General features: G+C 34.3%; 1 protein-coding gene across 1 annotated transcript; it reads left to right on the top strand.

Annotated features, from left to right (window-relative positions):
- The first annotated feature begins 339 nt into the window (after positions 1–339).
- Positions 340–12764, top strand: LOC115217562 (protein cornichon homolog 4). Its single transcript, XM_029787300.2, has 5 exons — positions 340–474; positions 3153–3221; positions 4600–4712; positions 7142–7282; positions 11069–12764. Exons 1-5 carry the CDS (start codon positions 400–402, stop codon positions 11109–11111), a joined length of 441 nt encoding a protein of 146 aa, XP_029643160.1. The 5' UTR covers positions 340–399; the 3' UTR covers positions 11112–12764.
- Positions 12765–14753: the final 1989 nt, after the last annotated feature.

Below are 14753 nucleotides of genomic sequence, written 5' to 3'. Positions count from 1 at the left end.
TGGCAGAACCACAACCAACACTATTTCATTTCCAATACATATTGATAAACGGAAGGTCGGCGAGTTGTAGGAAATCTGTGTAAAATGCTAAGCGGGATTTCGTCCGTCTTTACGATCTGAGTTTAGATTCCCCCGAGGTCCACTTTGTCATTCACCCTTTCGCGGGTCTATAAACTAAGTACCAGTTGCGCACTGGAGTTGATATAATCGACTTATCTACTCCTCCGAACTTGCTGGCTTTATGTTAAAATTTAAAATCAATATAAATAAACTGACGTAAAAAAAGTCTTTCAAATCACTGAAATTAGTTTTATTTCTTCCATCATAAATATCAAAATCTCGTTCAAGCCTTCATTTGAAATCTCGCTCGTCTGCGTGATTTCGGACCAAATTGCCAAAATGGTGTCGGACTCGCTTGTTTTTATCTTTGCTCTCCTCGATGACGCTCTTTTACTCTCGTTAACAGTTTATTTTGTATCCTTTTAAATACACACTTACGCTTTACTTCACATAGTTCCCTATATCTGAAATTTCGTTGTTTTAAAGTTTATTCTACGTTATTTTTAAAATTCGCTAAAGCTGCTGATATATTTCTGGTCGCACTTGTAAAAACATTCGAAGGAATCTTCAAATAGATCGATTATTTCGTAACTCCCTACTAATATTTTATATATATATGTATATATATATATAATATTTTGTGATTGTTATATTGATGTTAAATTTATTAACTTTTCATACTGTTTTATTCGTGTGTATTATTTTACATTGTATATAAGTTAATTGACGTATTCGTCGTAGAAATGTCAAGTTGTTTTTCATATAAACATTGTATGAATTGAGATTTTACACAGGTTTCCTACAACTATTTTAATGATCTCGATTAAACAAAATCTTTCGTCTTGAATTGATTATAACATTATGCGCTTCCTATTTATTTAATCGTTAATTCCAAGGACCGAATGAAGAGTCGTATTGGGGATTCAGTTTCGTAAGAAAAAAAATCCGGTATTTGGTTTGTGTTCATGGAAAAGTAATTCTACTTGGCGGGAGAAACCGCTGTCAGGGTAAAATCACTTGCGATAGACTTGTGTCCTTTCTTATCACAACTGATATTAAGCCACCCCTCCTTAAGTTCTAGGAAATATAAATTTTTAACCATTTTTAATGATTAATGGAAACTTATTCTATATTGATAATATGTGAATTTATTGCCTGTGTAAGCGCACTGCAAATTAAATCATTGTTTTTATTCTACAAAATGTTTAAAAGTTACTTTAGGCATACTAGTTGATTCCATTGAATTTTTTGCTTTCGGTGACTAAAGTAGATGCTGTATACCTTCACGCTCTCTAATGCTAGATCTTAGTGAACTCACTGAAAAATCAATTGTATATGCTTTCAAATGTGTAAAATTATGCAATATTCTATATAATAGTTCCCCCTCCATATGCTATCCAAGCCTAACGTGCTTATAAACACCAACTAAAACGAGTAACATAGTTCTAACTGCACCGAAACTAGACGAAAGCAAACCAAGTTGAAATTGTCATTTAGTTGTCAAACCTATATCCTGTATATCGAACCATCTTTAAGATAGTAGGGTGGTATTTGAAGAAGATTTGGTTACAGTTTCTTGTAGGGTGAGCTATTGTGTAAAGGCTTTCTCCCTCTAGTATTATCTCTAGATTATTTTGGAGTTCATAAGTTCTGTGATTTGTTATGTAGTTTTACTAAAAGTATGTAGACTGCACCATATCTACAAATTGAAGAACTGTCAGATATTACTACAAAGTGGTTAATTTGAGTGGTGAGGGAGGCACTAGCAAATCTAATCAAAACCACATTATTTTGGTTCCAGTGGCAATGCATGTACTAGAGTGTGAGGATACAGTGACTAACCAGAAGTCAAACAAATGCGGATCAAATTTTTAAGATGTGATGACTCCATTATCTACTGAGACAATATTTTTCAGTTTAAGGACTTGACAGTTTGGAGTCAAAGTGTATAAAGTAACTAATCTATTGTTTGAAAACGAACTATTCTGCTTCCTTCATCACAGGGTATCCATAGAGTTGTCTCTAACTCCCTTATTCTATCATTAATATGTGTCAAGACTCAAGACCCTTCTCCCACATTCAATGACAGATTTTTTTTTTTTGGGGGGGGGGGTGGATACTACGCATACACATACACACGGAGTCTTTCTTGCATTGGCTCAACTTGTGAATCTATCAAGTCATTTTTATGCACAGCTATTGATTTCTTCAGATGTTCCAATGTATAGAACTAATGGAGGAAGGGTATCTTGGTTGCAGTTCTAAGAAACAAAATTGTAAACACTTTAAAACAACTTGTAGCATCCATCATTTCCGACACGAACCCTCCTTGATGATGTACGATGTGTTCTTCACTTGTTCATTTTCATCTGTTTTCCAAGCCTGCTTGGGTTAGATAGATATATTGCTGGAGCCTCGTTATATAGCCGGATGCTCTTCCTGTCGCTAATTCTTAGCTGTTCGCACATCTTTGGTGGCTCAACCATACTGCCATATCATTTAATTACTTAAGCTTACTTTAAAAAAGTAATAATTAAATAAAAGAAACCATAACATTCAACAATAGAATTACCAATGCTGATTTTAACGTCTGCAATAGTCACAAATGAGTCGGCTGATGTAAACAGTAGAATTTCGAGCAAGATTTCTTCACTGTCAACAATGTACCGATCCATACATCTGCTTCAATATCTGCATAAAGTGTTTTTACAACTTCTGAAAATTGATAAAACTCTATTGCACGCTTATTTAACTCCTTTCAAAACATGACGTAGCAAATCGGATGGTACTTAGAAGTTATCTCGTTGTAACTATTTTTGTATGACTCAAAATTTTGTAAAAACGAAATATTTTAATGAATCTATTTAAATAAGGTATCCACCACAAGGAGTGAAGTTTTGAAAGCAATATTTTTTGTTTTGTTAAAGATACTACACATTCATAATTTCACAACTATATGCCACAAAAGACTTCAAAATCTGTCTCAAAGATCAACCGCTGAACCGTCTTCAGTTTATATATTTGTCCATTATTTTGCTGTTGATACCTATGTATGTAGAATATTTTGGCTGTTATTTCTCCTTCATTGTCAGGTTATCACACTCTCAGATTTAGAATGTGATTATTTAAATGCAAGATCGTGTTGTGGAAAATTAAACAAGGTAAGTCATATAGATTTTACGAAGTGAAACTATTTCGATTTGTTCTTTTGTTAGGCTACAAAATGAGTTTAGTCGAAAGTTATCTCCCCTGCCTCAAGTACCCGTTTGCTTAAGAATTTCGCGAAAAAATTGAAAATTACTTTCTTAATCAAAACTTTTTATGCTTAATTTCTCAAGCGTAACAATATTTCATTTGTAAGTATCGTCATACTTGTGGCACCATTAGGTAGAATTTAAGAGTAGCACCACATTGTTATTGTAGAATTCATGTGAAAGTGTCTCCTACAATTTTTCTCTTAAACAGCTTCAGTTTGCTGCTGTTATTTTACGCAGAGAAAAACAAATTATCCAAATAAATTTGAAGAATTTTATTTTAGTTGATTTCCAGTGAAATATGTTAAGATTAGACTCAACAGAGTTAACTATGCATCTCGTGAGGAGCTGTTCTTGAAGTATCTTGTTTTAATATTTTAATGAATTTAATCTGTCATGGTCGAGATCTTTTGTGAAGTGGAGATCTAATAACAGCCAGGATTTTATCCTGTTTGTAAATCCAAATTTACTGAAGGCAGGTATATGCTGTATGCATGCGTTTGATACATTTTCTAGCTTAACTAAAAAGCTCATCCTGTGAAGAGCTATTTATTTCTTTCCAGAAACCAGATTGACCAAGAACAACATTTAATACCTGTTGATCTCTCACTTCTTTTGATGTTTATCTTACCACGACTCTGTTGAATGTATCAATGCAATATTTGGTGTATTATTGATTTCCCTATAATTGATTTTATTGCATAAGAATTTTATGATTTGATTACTGCTACAGAGCTGTAATTTTATGTACATATTATGTGACAAGATGTCAGTATTATCAAAATATGAATTTATTAAATATATTGTAAACTAAACTTCCTTTGTTATTTTTCAGGATGGTCTTTTTGTTTTTTGTTTTTTGCCAAATAAACATACACTATATGTTTGTTGTTCTTCAGCTTTATTATTGTTCTTATTTTTAGTGTCCTTTGTCTAAAATCTATCATCACATGTCCTGTGAGCTCTTCAGTGACTCTCCATCCCACGTGTTTCCTTCTGTTCTATTTAATGAAAGATTTCAAACAGAACAGAAGGAGACACATGGGATGAAGAATCACTGAAGAGGTCACAGGACATGAAAGATTTCAGACAAGGGACACTAAAATATAAACAATAATAAAGCTGAAATGGAGAACAACTATATAGTATTTGTGTGTTTATTTAACAAAAAAAGAAAAAGAAAAATGACCATCCCAAAATATAACAATATCTGTTTCAACTCACGATTTCACATCAAGAATCTTGTAAAACAAATACATAAACTTTCTTTGTTTTTCTTCTTTAGTGGGTGTTACCAGAAATAGTTGCCCATGGCTTGGTATCATTCAGTTTAATAATCTCTGGCCACTGGATTTTATTTTGTCTCTATTCTGCAATGACTGCTTGGGTGATTTACACGTGAGATATCTTTTTCACTTTTTCCCATTTGTACAACTTAAACATGAATGCTCCTACAGTTTAACCTATTGTCATGTATTTTTCATAAGTTCCTTTGTATATTTTGTATTTATATTAGTTTATTATATTTACCACGAAACTTCCTTGTCCCATTTAAACTGAATCTGGCCAATATTTATGTCTTTCATCTGTATATTTTCAGAGGTAAATAAACTATTTATAAAGGATGGCTTATATATATTTATACATGCATCCACATTTCTTCAAGATTATCTCTAAGTGGAGGCAGTTTGGATGGATATGAAGGTAGTGAGGGGTGTTGTGGGCTCTGGCCTTCAATCAAACAGTATAAAAGCATACAAAATTCTTATCATCATCGTTAACGTCCATTTTCCATGCTAGCATGGGTTGGATGGTTTGACCGGGATCTGGGAAGCCAGACGGCTGCACCAGGCTCCAGTCTAATCTGGCAGTGTTTCTACAGCTGGATGCCTTTCCTAATGCCAACCACTCTGTGAGTGTAGTGGGTGCTTTTTTCGTACCACCAGCACAGGTGCCAGGTGAGGCTGGCAATGGCCATAATCGGTTGGTGCTTTTTACGTGCCACTGGTACGGAAGCCAGTCAAGGCTGGCACTGGCATCAGCCACGTCTGGATGGTGCTTTTTACGTGCCACCGGCACAGGGATCACAACTACAATTTCCATTGATTTTTGATGTTGATGTACTTGACTTAATCGGTCTCCTCAAGCACAGGGTCGAAACTGTTTCTTTACTTGCCACCTGCACAGGAGTCAGTCCAGCGGCACTGGCAACTGCCGGGTTACTTGTAAAGTATTAATTAAATTTCTTGAAAGTATATCAGTTGATTGAGGTGAACTGGATGATTATTGAATTAATTTGTATGCTCCCAAAGTTTGCTTTGATTATACAAAAACTTTCAAGTTATCTTGATTACACTATTCTATATTTTTGAGACAAGTAATTATGTATATTATTTACAATGGATGAATGTGTCCTTGCCTTATTTGTTATCACAATGTTTCGGCTGATGTATTCTCCAGCCTCCATCAGGTGTTCTGGTGGAATTTCAAACCCAACCCTTTATTTGACTAATGGGGTACACCGTTCTCATTCCTAAGGTATGTTGCTGATGTTATTTTTCTATTGATATTATATGCCTTTGGGCATATAGCATAGTGGATAAGAGCGTAGGCTACTAACCCTCGGATTCTAAGTTCAATCCCAAGCAGGGACTTGAAAAAGAAAGTAATATCAACAGAAAAATAACATCAGCAACATACCTTAGGAATGAGAATGGTGTACCCCATTAGTTGAATGAAAGGTTGGATTTGAAATTCCACCAGAACACCTGATGAAGGCTGGAGAGTACATCAGCTGAAACAACAAACAATGTGAGGACACCTATCCGTCAATTGTAAATAATCTTGATTATACTATAATATTTATATTCTTAACTAAGGTGGCAAGCTGGCAGAATCACTAGCACGCTGGGTAAAATGCTTAGTGGCATTTCATCCATCTTTACATTCTGGGTTTGAATTCTGCAGAGGTTGATTTTTGCCTTTCATCCTTATGGGGTCAATAAAATTAGTACCACTTGAATACTAAGGGTTGATGTAATCAACTTAACCCTTCACCTGAACTTGCTGACCTTTGAAACCAATATTTATATTCTTAACTGAGTGCAAGTAAGATTAAACATGTTAAAAGTACATTATTATTTTAAATGTCTTTTATCTCTATCAATAAAAAAAATGATTACCTCTGTTCTGACACCCCTATCTTATTAATTATCTTAATATCATTTCTTATAAGCTACATTAATTTTAATCTGTTTCTATGAACTTCTCCTTAACCCTTTCGTTACCGTATTTATTTTGAGATGCTTTGTGTTTCTTTCTATTATTTTATATATAACAAAGAATTTAGTAAAATAACTTGGTTATCATTCAGCTAGTGTTAGGAACATAAGTTGTGATCAAGGTTTGTGGAAGATTTTAATTCAAAACTTATGAAAACAAGACATTTGTACTACAGAGTCAGAGCCGGTTTCAGCCGGGCTGGTAATGAAAGGGCTAAAAAGGAGTTATTTCTCTCACAAATGCTATCAATTCTTTTGATATCAACCCACTTAAAGCCTTGCTTGGTTCTATGATACAAATTCCCCGTCTTAAAGTGATCTGAATTAAAATTTCCCATTTAAAATTTCATGTTAATATATATTACAAGCACCAGCTTATTAATGACAAAGTTATTCCAATAAATTCTTTAATTGCTTTTCAAACGAATTGAAATAAGGCAGTGTATCTCACCATAACTAGAGTAACAAAAGGTTTAATCTCTAATATTGGAACTGAACTCCTCATCCTTCAGTGTTTGATTTCAAAAAATATTTTCTCAATTTCAGATTTGTTAGCATACCTTCTGGAAATATTGGAATGTATGATCCAGCCGAAATTCACAACAGACAGCAACTTAAGAACTGCATGAGAGAATGTCTTATAAAATTAGTGTTTCATTTAGTTTTCTTTTTCGTCTTCCTGTATAAGTGAGTATCATTTTCTTCTTAATCATGGGTCCTGACCCTCTGTTATTTTGTCTTAAAATATTCTCTATGAAAGCATTAATGCAAACCTGATTTACTAAAAGAACATTTTCATTTTACTTTTGCTTATTTAAAAAAATATTTTGGGAAAGTTGTGACTGCTTAATTCTTTATGTCCTGTCATGAGTGTGTGACAAAGATGTCTCCCCATGACTCATTTTACTTCGCTCTAATATTTAGTGTCATTGATAGGTGCATTTTACTGCTATTTGAACAAGGAAAATGCACAATTAATGTACATATACGGTGCTTGCTATTCAAGGAAGAGACATCTCTTCAACACCTTGAAAAATTGGATATACACTTGTACATTACTCATACCTTTTACTTGTGGAGTCTGACTAAAAGAACAAAAAAGCAATTTCACGATGTCTGAAAATCATTTATACATAGGCACAAGCGTGGCTGTGTGCTAAGAAGCTTGCTTCCCAACCTCATGGTTCCAGGTTCAGTCCCACTGCATGACATCTTGAGCAAATGTCTTCTACTATAGCCTCAGGCCAATCAAGAAGCATCAGATGTGGTGTGCAAGAGAGACAACTGCGCTGGTATGGTTATGTGTTGTGAATGGATGAGGATAGCTGTGTGAAAAAGTGTCACACCCTAGCAGTTGAGGGAATCTGTGGAAGAGGTAGACCCAGGAAAATCTGGGATGAGGTGGTGAAGCATGACCTTCAAACATTTGGCCTCACTGAGACAATAAGTGACAGAGATCTTGAGAAGACTTGGCAAGCCAAGTGGGACCTTACCCATGGCCTATGCCATTGCTGTATAACCAGCCTATTTAAGAGTATCCTTCAATCATTGGATAATTAACTACGCTTGCGAAGACCTGTTGAGGCAAGTGAAATTGCTGTTGTGGCCAATGACAGTACCGCCTGGTTGACACCTGTGCCAGTGGAACATTAAAAGCACCATTCGAGCATGATTGTTGCTAGGGCCGCTGACTGGCTCCTGTGCAAGTGCCATGTAAAAAGCACCATTTGTGTATGGCCGATGTCAGCACTGCCTTACTGGCCCTCGTGCCGGTGGCACCTAAGAGCACCCACTACACTCTTGAAGTGGCCGGCGTTAGGAAGGGCATCCAGCTGTAGAAACTTTGCCAGATCAGATTGGGGCCTGGTGCAGCCTTCTGGCTTGCCTGCCGTCAGTCAGACTGTCCAGTCCATGCCAGCATGGAAAGTGGATATTAAATGATAATGATGATGATGTTTATTTGTGGAAATATAAAATTGCAAAAAAATCTTTGAGGTTATATCTAGGAGACAACTCATAGTTTTTGCTGTCTTAGAAATAGATACTGGAATAATTGTTTTGAAGCCAACAAAACCATTAGCAAATCATTGTAAAGATAAAATATTGAAGTGATATCAGTTAAAATTTTATAGAAACCATTTTGAAAAAACGTAACAAAAACAATGCTGGGCTAACAAAATATTTACAAATAATTTGCTAATGTTTTTTTTTAACATTAAATTTCTGTCTTGAGTGGGTTTTTTTTACTCCCCAGAAAGTGATGTCAACCCATAAATTGTGACAGCACAATAGCTATAGTGTTACCAGTTCAAAAACAATTCCAAACTGGAGTTTGTATGCCCAAGATACAAATCTACTTCTGTCTAACATGAGTGAGATATTCATACACTAAAAAGATGGATTGCTTAGTGCCTGAAATATCAAGCAAAGAATATAAGTTGTGATTGTGATCAGTACACCACGAAGAAATGATCAAGCTCAATAACAAGCTATTAAGCAACAACTACCCCCAAAACATACTATCCACTCTAATTATGAAGAACACCACTGGAAAGTACGAAAACTAAAAGAAGCAGCACATGCTAGGACACAACAAACTCCTAAGCAGATCGAGTGCAGATATGAATAGCATAAGGGAGTTGATATAAAGGAAGGATAGGAAAATATTAGATTTATAAGCTCTAAAATTCACTCCATAATTGCCCACTGGCATATGGCATAGTGGTTAAGAGTGCAGACTACTAACCCCAAGATTCCGAGTTCTATTCTATAATTATAATAACATTGAAAAATACTTAGGAATGAGAACCTAGGTTCAAAATTTCCCCAAGACACCTGATGAAGGCTGGAGGGTATATCAGCCAAAACATTGTGTTAACAACAAACAAGATGAGGACAAATATCTGTAAAATGTAAATAATTTCTCATCTCTTAAATATAGAACTGTATTAGTGTTATAATTCTCAAACCTAATACTTCTAATTCTCTCTGTTCCACAAACCATTTCCATTAATACTTTCCATGCCAAGTTTACATACATCTGTGTGTTCACCAGTAACTCATAACCAGTCACTGTATTCTGAAAGGCCTGCTGTGATAATAACTTAAGTCTACTCTTTCAGACATTATTTAGTTGATGGTTAAATTATCTTTTCTGTGCTGAATCAAAGAGCATGTTCTTTGTGTTTTACTACAAATTGCTCCTTGCTTGAATTTGTGACAGTCAGTTTTGTGTCCATATTGCAGGTGGTTGTTCTAATCAGGAAAATGTTCTTTCAGTTAATTGCTTGTTCGTTTCTGACTTTTTCTTTCTCAAATGTGTTTCCTTTCCAAGACTTTCAACTATGATATCTATTATTATTATCACCATTAACAAATGAATTTGATGTTTAAAACCATTAAAGATTGATGAGTTACATATGATTTTGATTTCATCATCATTGTAATGACTACTTTTCCAAGTTTGCATGAGTCAGTTTTTTTACAGCTGGATGCCTTTCTTGTCATCAACCTCTACTATCAAATGAAGTAATAATCTGCTATAGCAAACCCCAGAGATGGTTATATGTAGAACTGGAAAAAACAACACCATATGAACAAGCCTTTTGTTTACAAAGATTGCACATGTTAAGAAGCAATGATGTGCTTTTGTGGTGGACTGTAAACAAATGACTATAGTTTATAATCAGTGAACATTCATATATATATATATATATATATATATAGGCAAATAAAATACAAACTTTCTCATCCATGCACACACACATATATGCATACATGTATATGACAGTGAAGGCGCATGGCTCAGTGGTTAGAGCGTCGAGCTTACAATCGTGAGGTTGTGAGTTCAAATTCCAGACCAGGCTGCGTGTTGTCTTCTTCAGCAAGACGCTTTATTTTACATTGCTCCAGTTCACTCAGCTGTAGAAATGAGTTCCGAAGTCACAGGTGCCAAGCTGTATCGGCCGTTGCCTTTCCCTTTGATAACACTGGTGGTGTGGAGAGGGGAGGCCGGTATGTCTTCCATAAACAACCTTGCCTGGACTTGTGCCTGGGAGGGTAACTTTCTAGGTGCAATCCCATGGTCAGTCATGACCGAAGAGGGTCTTAGCAGCTCAGCATATATATGACAGTTTCTGTCTGCCAAATCCTTTTGAAAGACTTAGGGTGGCCTGGGGTTATATTAGAAGACATTTGCCCAAGGTGCCATGTATTAAGACTGAATCCAAATCCATATGGTTGAAAAACAAACTTCTTAACCATGACAATATTTATTATATATCAATAAAGCATGTGAACTGGAGAAATATTCATAACATCTAAAAAAATTATAAAAAGGGCCTCCTACCATGTAAGTTCACTTTAACAAATTCTGTCTGACACATGCGAGCCGAAAAAAGTAGACATTCAACAATGATGATGGTGATGATGTTATTACTCATAAAGTAATATAACATTTAATTTTCATTTCAGTATGATACTTTCACTCTTAACCGGAGAACCTGAAATTGCTTGAATTACATGAGACAGCAGTGGCATTAACTTGTACAACAGAAGCTCCTGATAAACTCCCGTAAATTATGTCTAGATGTCTCCCTCTCACTATCTTCCAACTATCCTTGTTAGTGTCATCTGGTTACAATGGTTCTGTTGACTGATTTGCTTTAATTCTTATTTTGGTGTATGTATGATACAGCTATCATATGATCTTTTTTTTTTTCCGTATTCTGCTCTCAGCAATCTGAAGAATTTTAATCACTGTTTTGTACCATGAGTAAAATTCTTAAGATACTTCTCTACTTAAGAAAGATGACTTGTCATTTTTATGTGACAACTTGATAATTAGCCAAGTGTATTGGTAACTGACAGGATAAAAGACATCTTGATAAATGCTGTATATCACCCCCACCTACCCACTTTGATTCTCCATTTATTTCATAAGTCACCAATGTAGGATGACTGTACATTTCTGATCCTTATATGCCATGCACCAAGTGGAGTTTATTAAATAAGTCTTCAGGAATACATAAAGACGTTTTAGTGCAATATTATTCCAGATATGTAGTTTATTATTATGATTATTTAAACCTCTTTTTGTTCCAATGTCCATGTTTACAATTATTTTACAATCACTCCAGCTTTACCTTCAGTTGACTCAAACTGTTGTTAAGAATATAATTTTTTGAAATATTTAGGAATTTACCAAATCTTTTTTTGAATTTCTTTCAAATCAGCTCCATTCAAAGACTGACATTATTGAAGCTAAGAGAACATTTACTGAATTTTGTTTCAGTTAATCTAGCTTTTAAAATTAAAAATCAAAATATTTTGAAAATGAACAAAAAAGATCATTTGTGAAAAAAAAATTTTCTCAAATACAATTTTGTAGGGCACTTTAAAATTATTTTGATATATTTTTATTATTAATGGTTATTAAGAAGTTTATCCAAATTGATAATCTATAGACTAAATTTATGATAATTAATTCTTTTTAACCAAAGAAAATCACAAATATTTTTTGTGTTTAAGAAAAGAATGTAGAAATACGTTTCAGAATTAATTGTTAAATATGCAAATCAATTGATAAGGATAGCAGTCTAATCAATAAATTTAGGAGTCTATAAATCATTAGATAAGGATAGCAGCCTAATTAATATTTTGGGAGTTAATTATTTATTAAATATGCAAATCAGTCAGTTAATGGTAGCAGTGTAATTAATATTTTCATCACTCTGCTCAACCTTCCAAATAGCTGTTTGCTGCTTTTCCCTATCACTTAGTGTTGTAATCCTCTTTCAAAAAGTATACTTCACACTCTGTAACATTATTTATAAAGGAAATATAGCTTACTTTCCAGGAAAATATATAAACTATTATGTTGTGTTAATAAGTCTATAATTTCTCCTCTGATGAACTCTGAAGTAAAATCCAATGCTTTTAAATAGTATTGATAACTGCTCAATGGTCACAACACATTACTAAACTTCTTTCAGTACACTTGTTTCTGCATCACCTTTTTTCACCTGTAATTATTGGATATCTGTCCCACCGATTGGAAATTAATGCTTTTTATCCTTGACTACTGTTCAAAGGTTATCTAACAGTGTCACATAAATGAGCCATGGAATAAAATATCACTATTTTTCACTAAATAAATATTTGTATCATTTTCTGTAGTTGGTTCTTCTTGAAATGAGTGAATTTTCTATTTGTTCAGTTTTTGGTTCAGTTTATTTAAATTTCAGCACCAAACAAACTCTTAAGGTAGATTCTGGTTTTGCTCTTATTTCATGTCTGTGCTCAGCTGTTCTCTTTTGAACAAATCAGAAATGATAAAATTGACATATGTTGGCAGGTTAATTGAATCTTTTCCTGTTCATATTTGAGCAAATAGTTTACAATAGACTTGATGGTAAAAATGAAATTAGAAGCATCATCATCATTGTAAATGATGCAGATACAGAACCAGTTTTATCAAGGAATGGTAAACATGGTTCTTTAGAATTAAGAGACCCAGTGACTTGATAAACAGATTTAGAGATATAGCAGTTTACTAATCTGAAGGTACCATCACATCCTGCACTAATAATTTACTATCTAAGATTGTAAGTTTAGATGTAGACCTTTCTAGACTAATACTCCCTGACCCAGGTTGACTACTAAAAGATATTTACACTCTAAAAATAGCTACTTGTCAATATATCTTGAAAAATCTTGGTTTCACTGATAGCTGTCACATCAATGTCATAGTAACCTTGTTTCCAAGCTATATAGATTTATATACTTTACTCTGAATGTAACTAGGTTGGTTGGGAGAAAAGTAAAAAAGGAGAGGCCACTTACATTAGTTTTTGAAGAACAGGTAGCCGAGTCTTCTTGCAGTCAGTGTGTCTTTGAGAGGCCTCTTTGAAATGTTATTGTTTTTTTATGAAATTACCAACATTTTAAATTATGTTGGTTCAAAAGTTGTTACAATATGATTGCAACCATTCAACCAATTTACAGGAATAAAGAGAGACACAGAATGGTAATAAATGTAGAGGGTGGCGAGCTGGCAGAAACTTTAGCACGCCGGACGAAATGCTTACCGATATTTCGTCTGCTGCTATGTTCTGAGGTCGACTTTGCCTTTCATCCTTTCGGGGTCGATTAAATAAGTACCAGTTATGCACTGGGGTCGATATAATCGACTTAATCCGTTTTTCTGTCCTTGTTTGTCCCTTCTGTGTTTAGCCCCTTGTGGGTAGTAAAGAGATAGGTAATAAATGTAGTATATAGATAGAGAGGGAACTAAAGAAGTGAATCTAGATTGGAAAAGCAATGATTTATGTTTCAATCTATCGATATTCTGCACTCCATTTGGTCTGCATACCTCCTATACACATAAAAACCGGGTGGATTGGTTGTAATTGAGAGAAATTGAATGGAAATCCATGAATCAGAGTGAAAACCCATTAATAATTGTCAATAAACACCAATCTTTATCTTTTACCTTTTATTTATTTTGGTAATTAAACTGTGGCTATGCTGGGGCACCACAAAATAATTTTTAGTCAAATGAATTGACCCCAGTGCATATTTTTTTGAAGCCTGATAGTCTATTGATCTCTTTTGTGGAACCACTGAGTAACAGGGATGTAAACACACCAACACCATTTGTCAAGCAGTTACAGGGAATAAAGACACAGATACATTTATACATCAGGCTTCTTTCAGTTTCCCTCTACCAAATCCACTTACAAGACTATAGTAGAAGATACTTGCACTAAGTACCAAACAGTAGGACAGAACCTGGAACCATGTGGATGAGAAGCAAGCTACTTACCACACAGTGCCATGCTTGCATCTATAATGGATAAATGTTGTCAATTACATGAAGCTAATAGTTTATGTAATAGCTATTCCAACCTGAATTCTCAGTTCACCGATTCATGTGGATCCCAATGGTGTGGCATCATATGCCAATGCAATTGAAGAGTCATAGTCTCATAAAAAAGGAAATATGCCATTTTTGAAACTTGAGATAATTTATTCAAAACTTATTTACAAGTTTACCTGGCACCATTCACATCAAGTACATAAGACATTACCAACTTATAAAATTATACTTTGGTTTATGAATTTAAATCATATTTTACCAATTATTGTATATCATTTC

This window comes from Octopus sinensis, linkage group LG11, assembly GCF_006345805.1.
Source record: "Octopus sinensis linkage group LG11, ASM634580v1, whole genome shotgun sequence".
Classification (NCBI taxonomy): Eukaryota; Metazoa; Mollusca; class Cephalopoda; order Octopoda; family Octopodidae; genus Octopus; species Octopus sinensis.
This window is presented reverse-complemented; position numbering and strand designations above follow the sequence as displayed.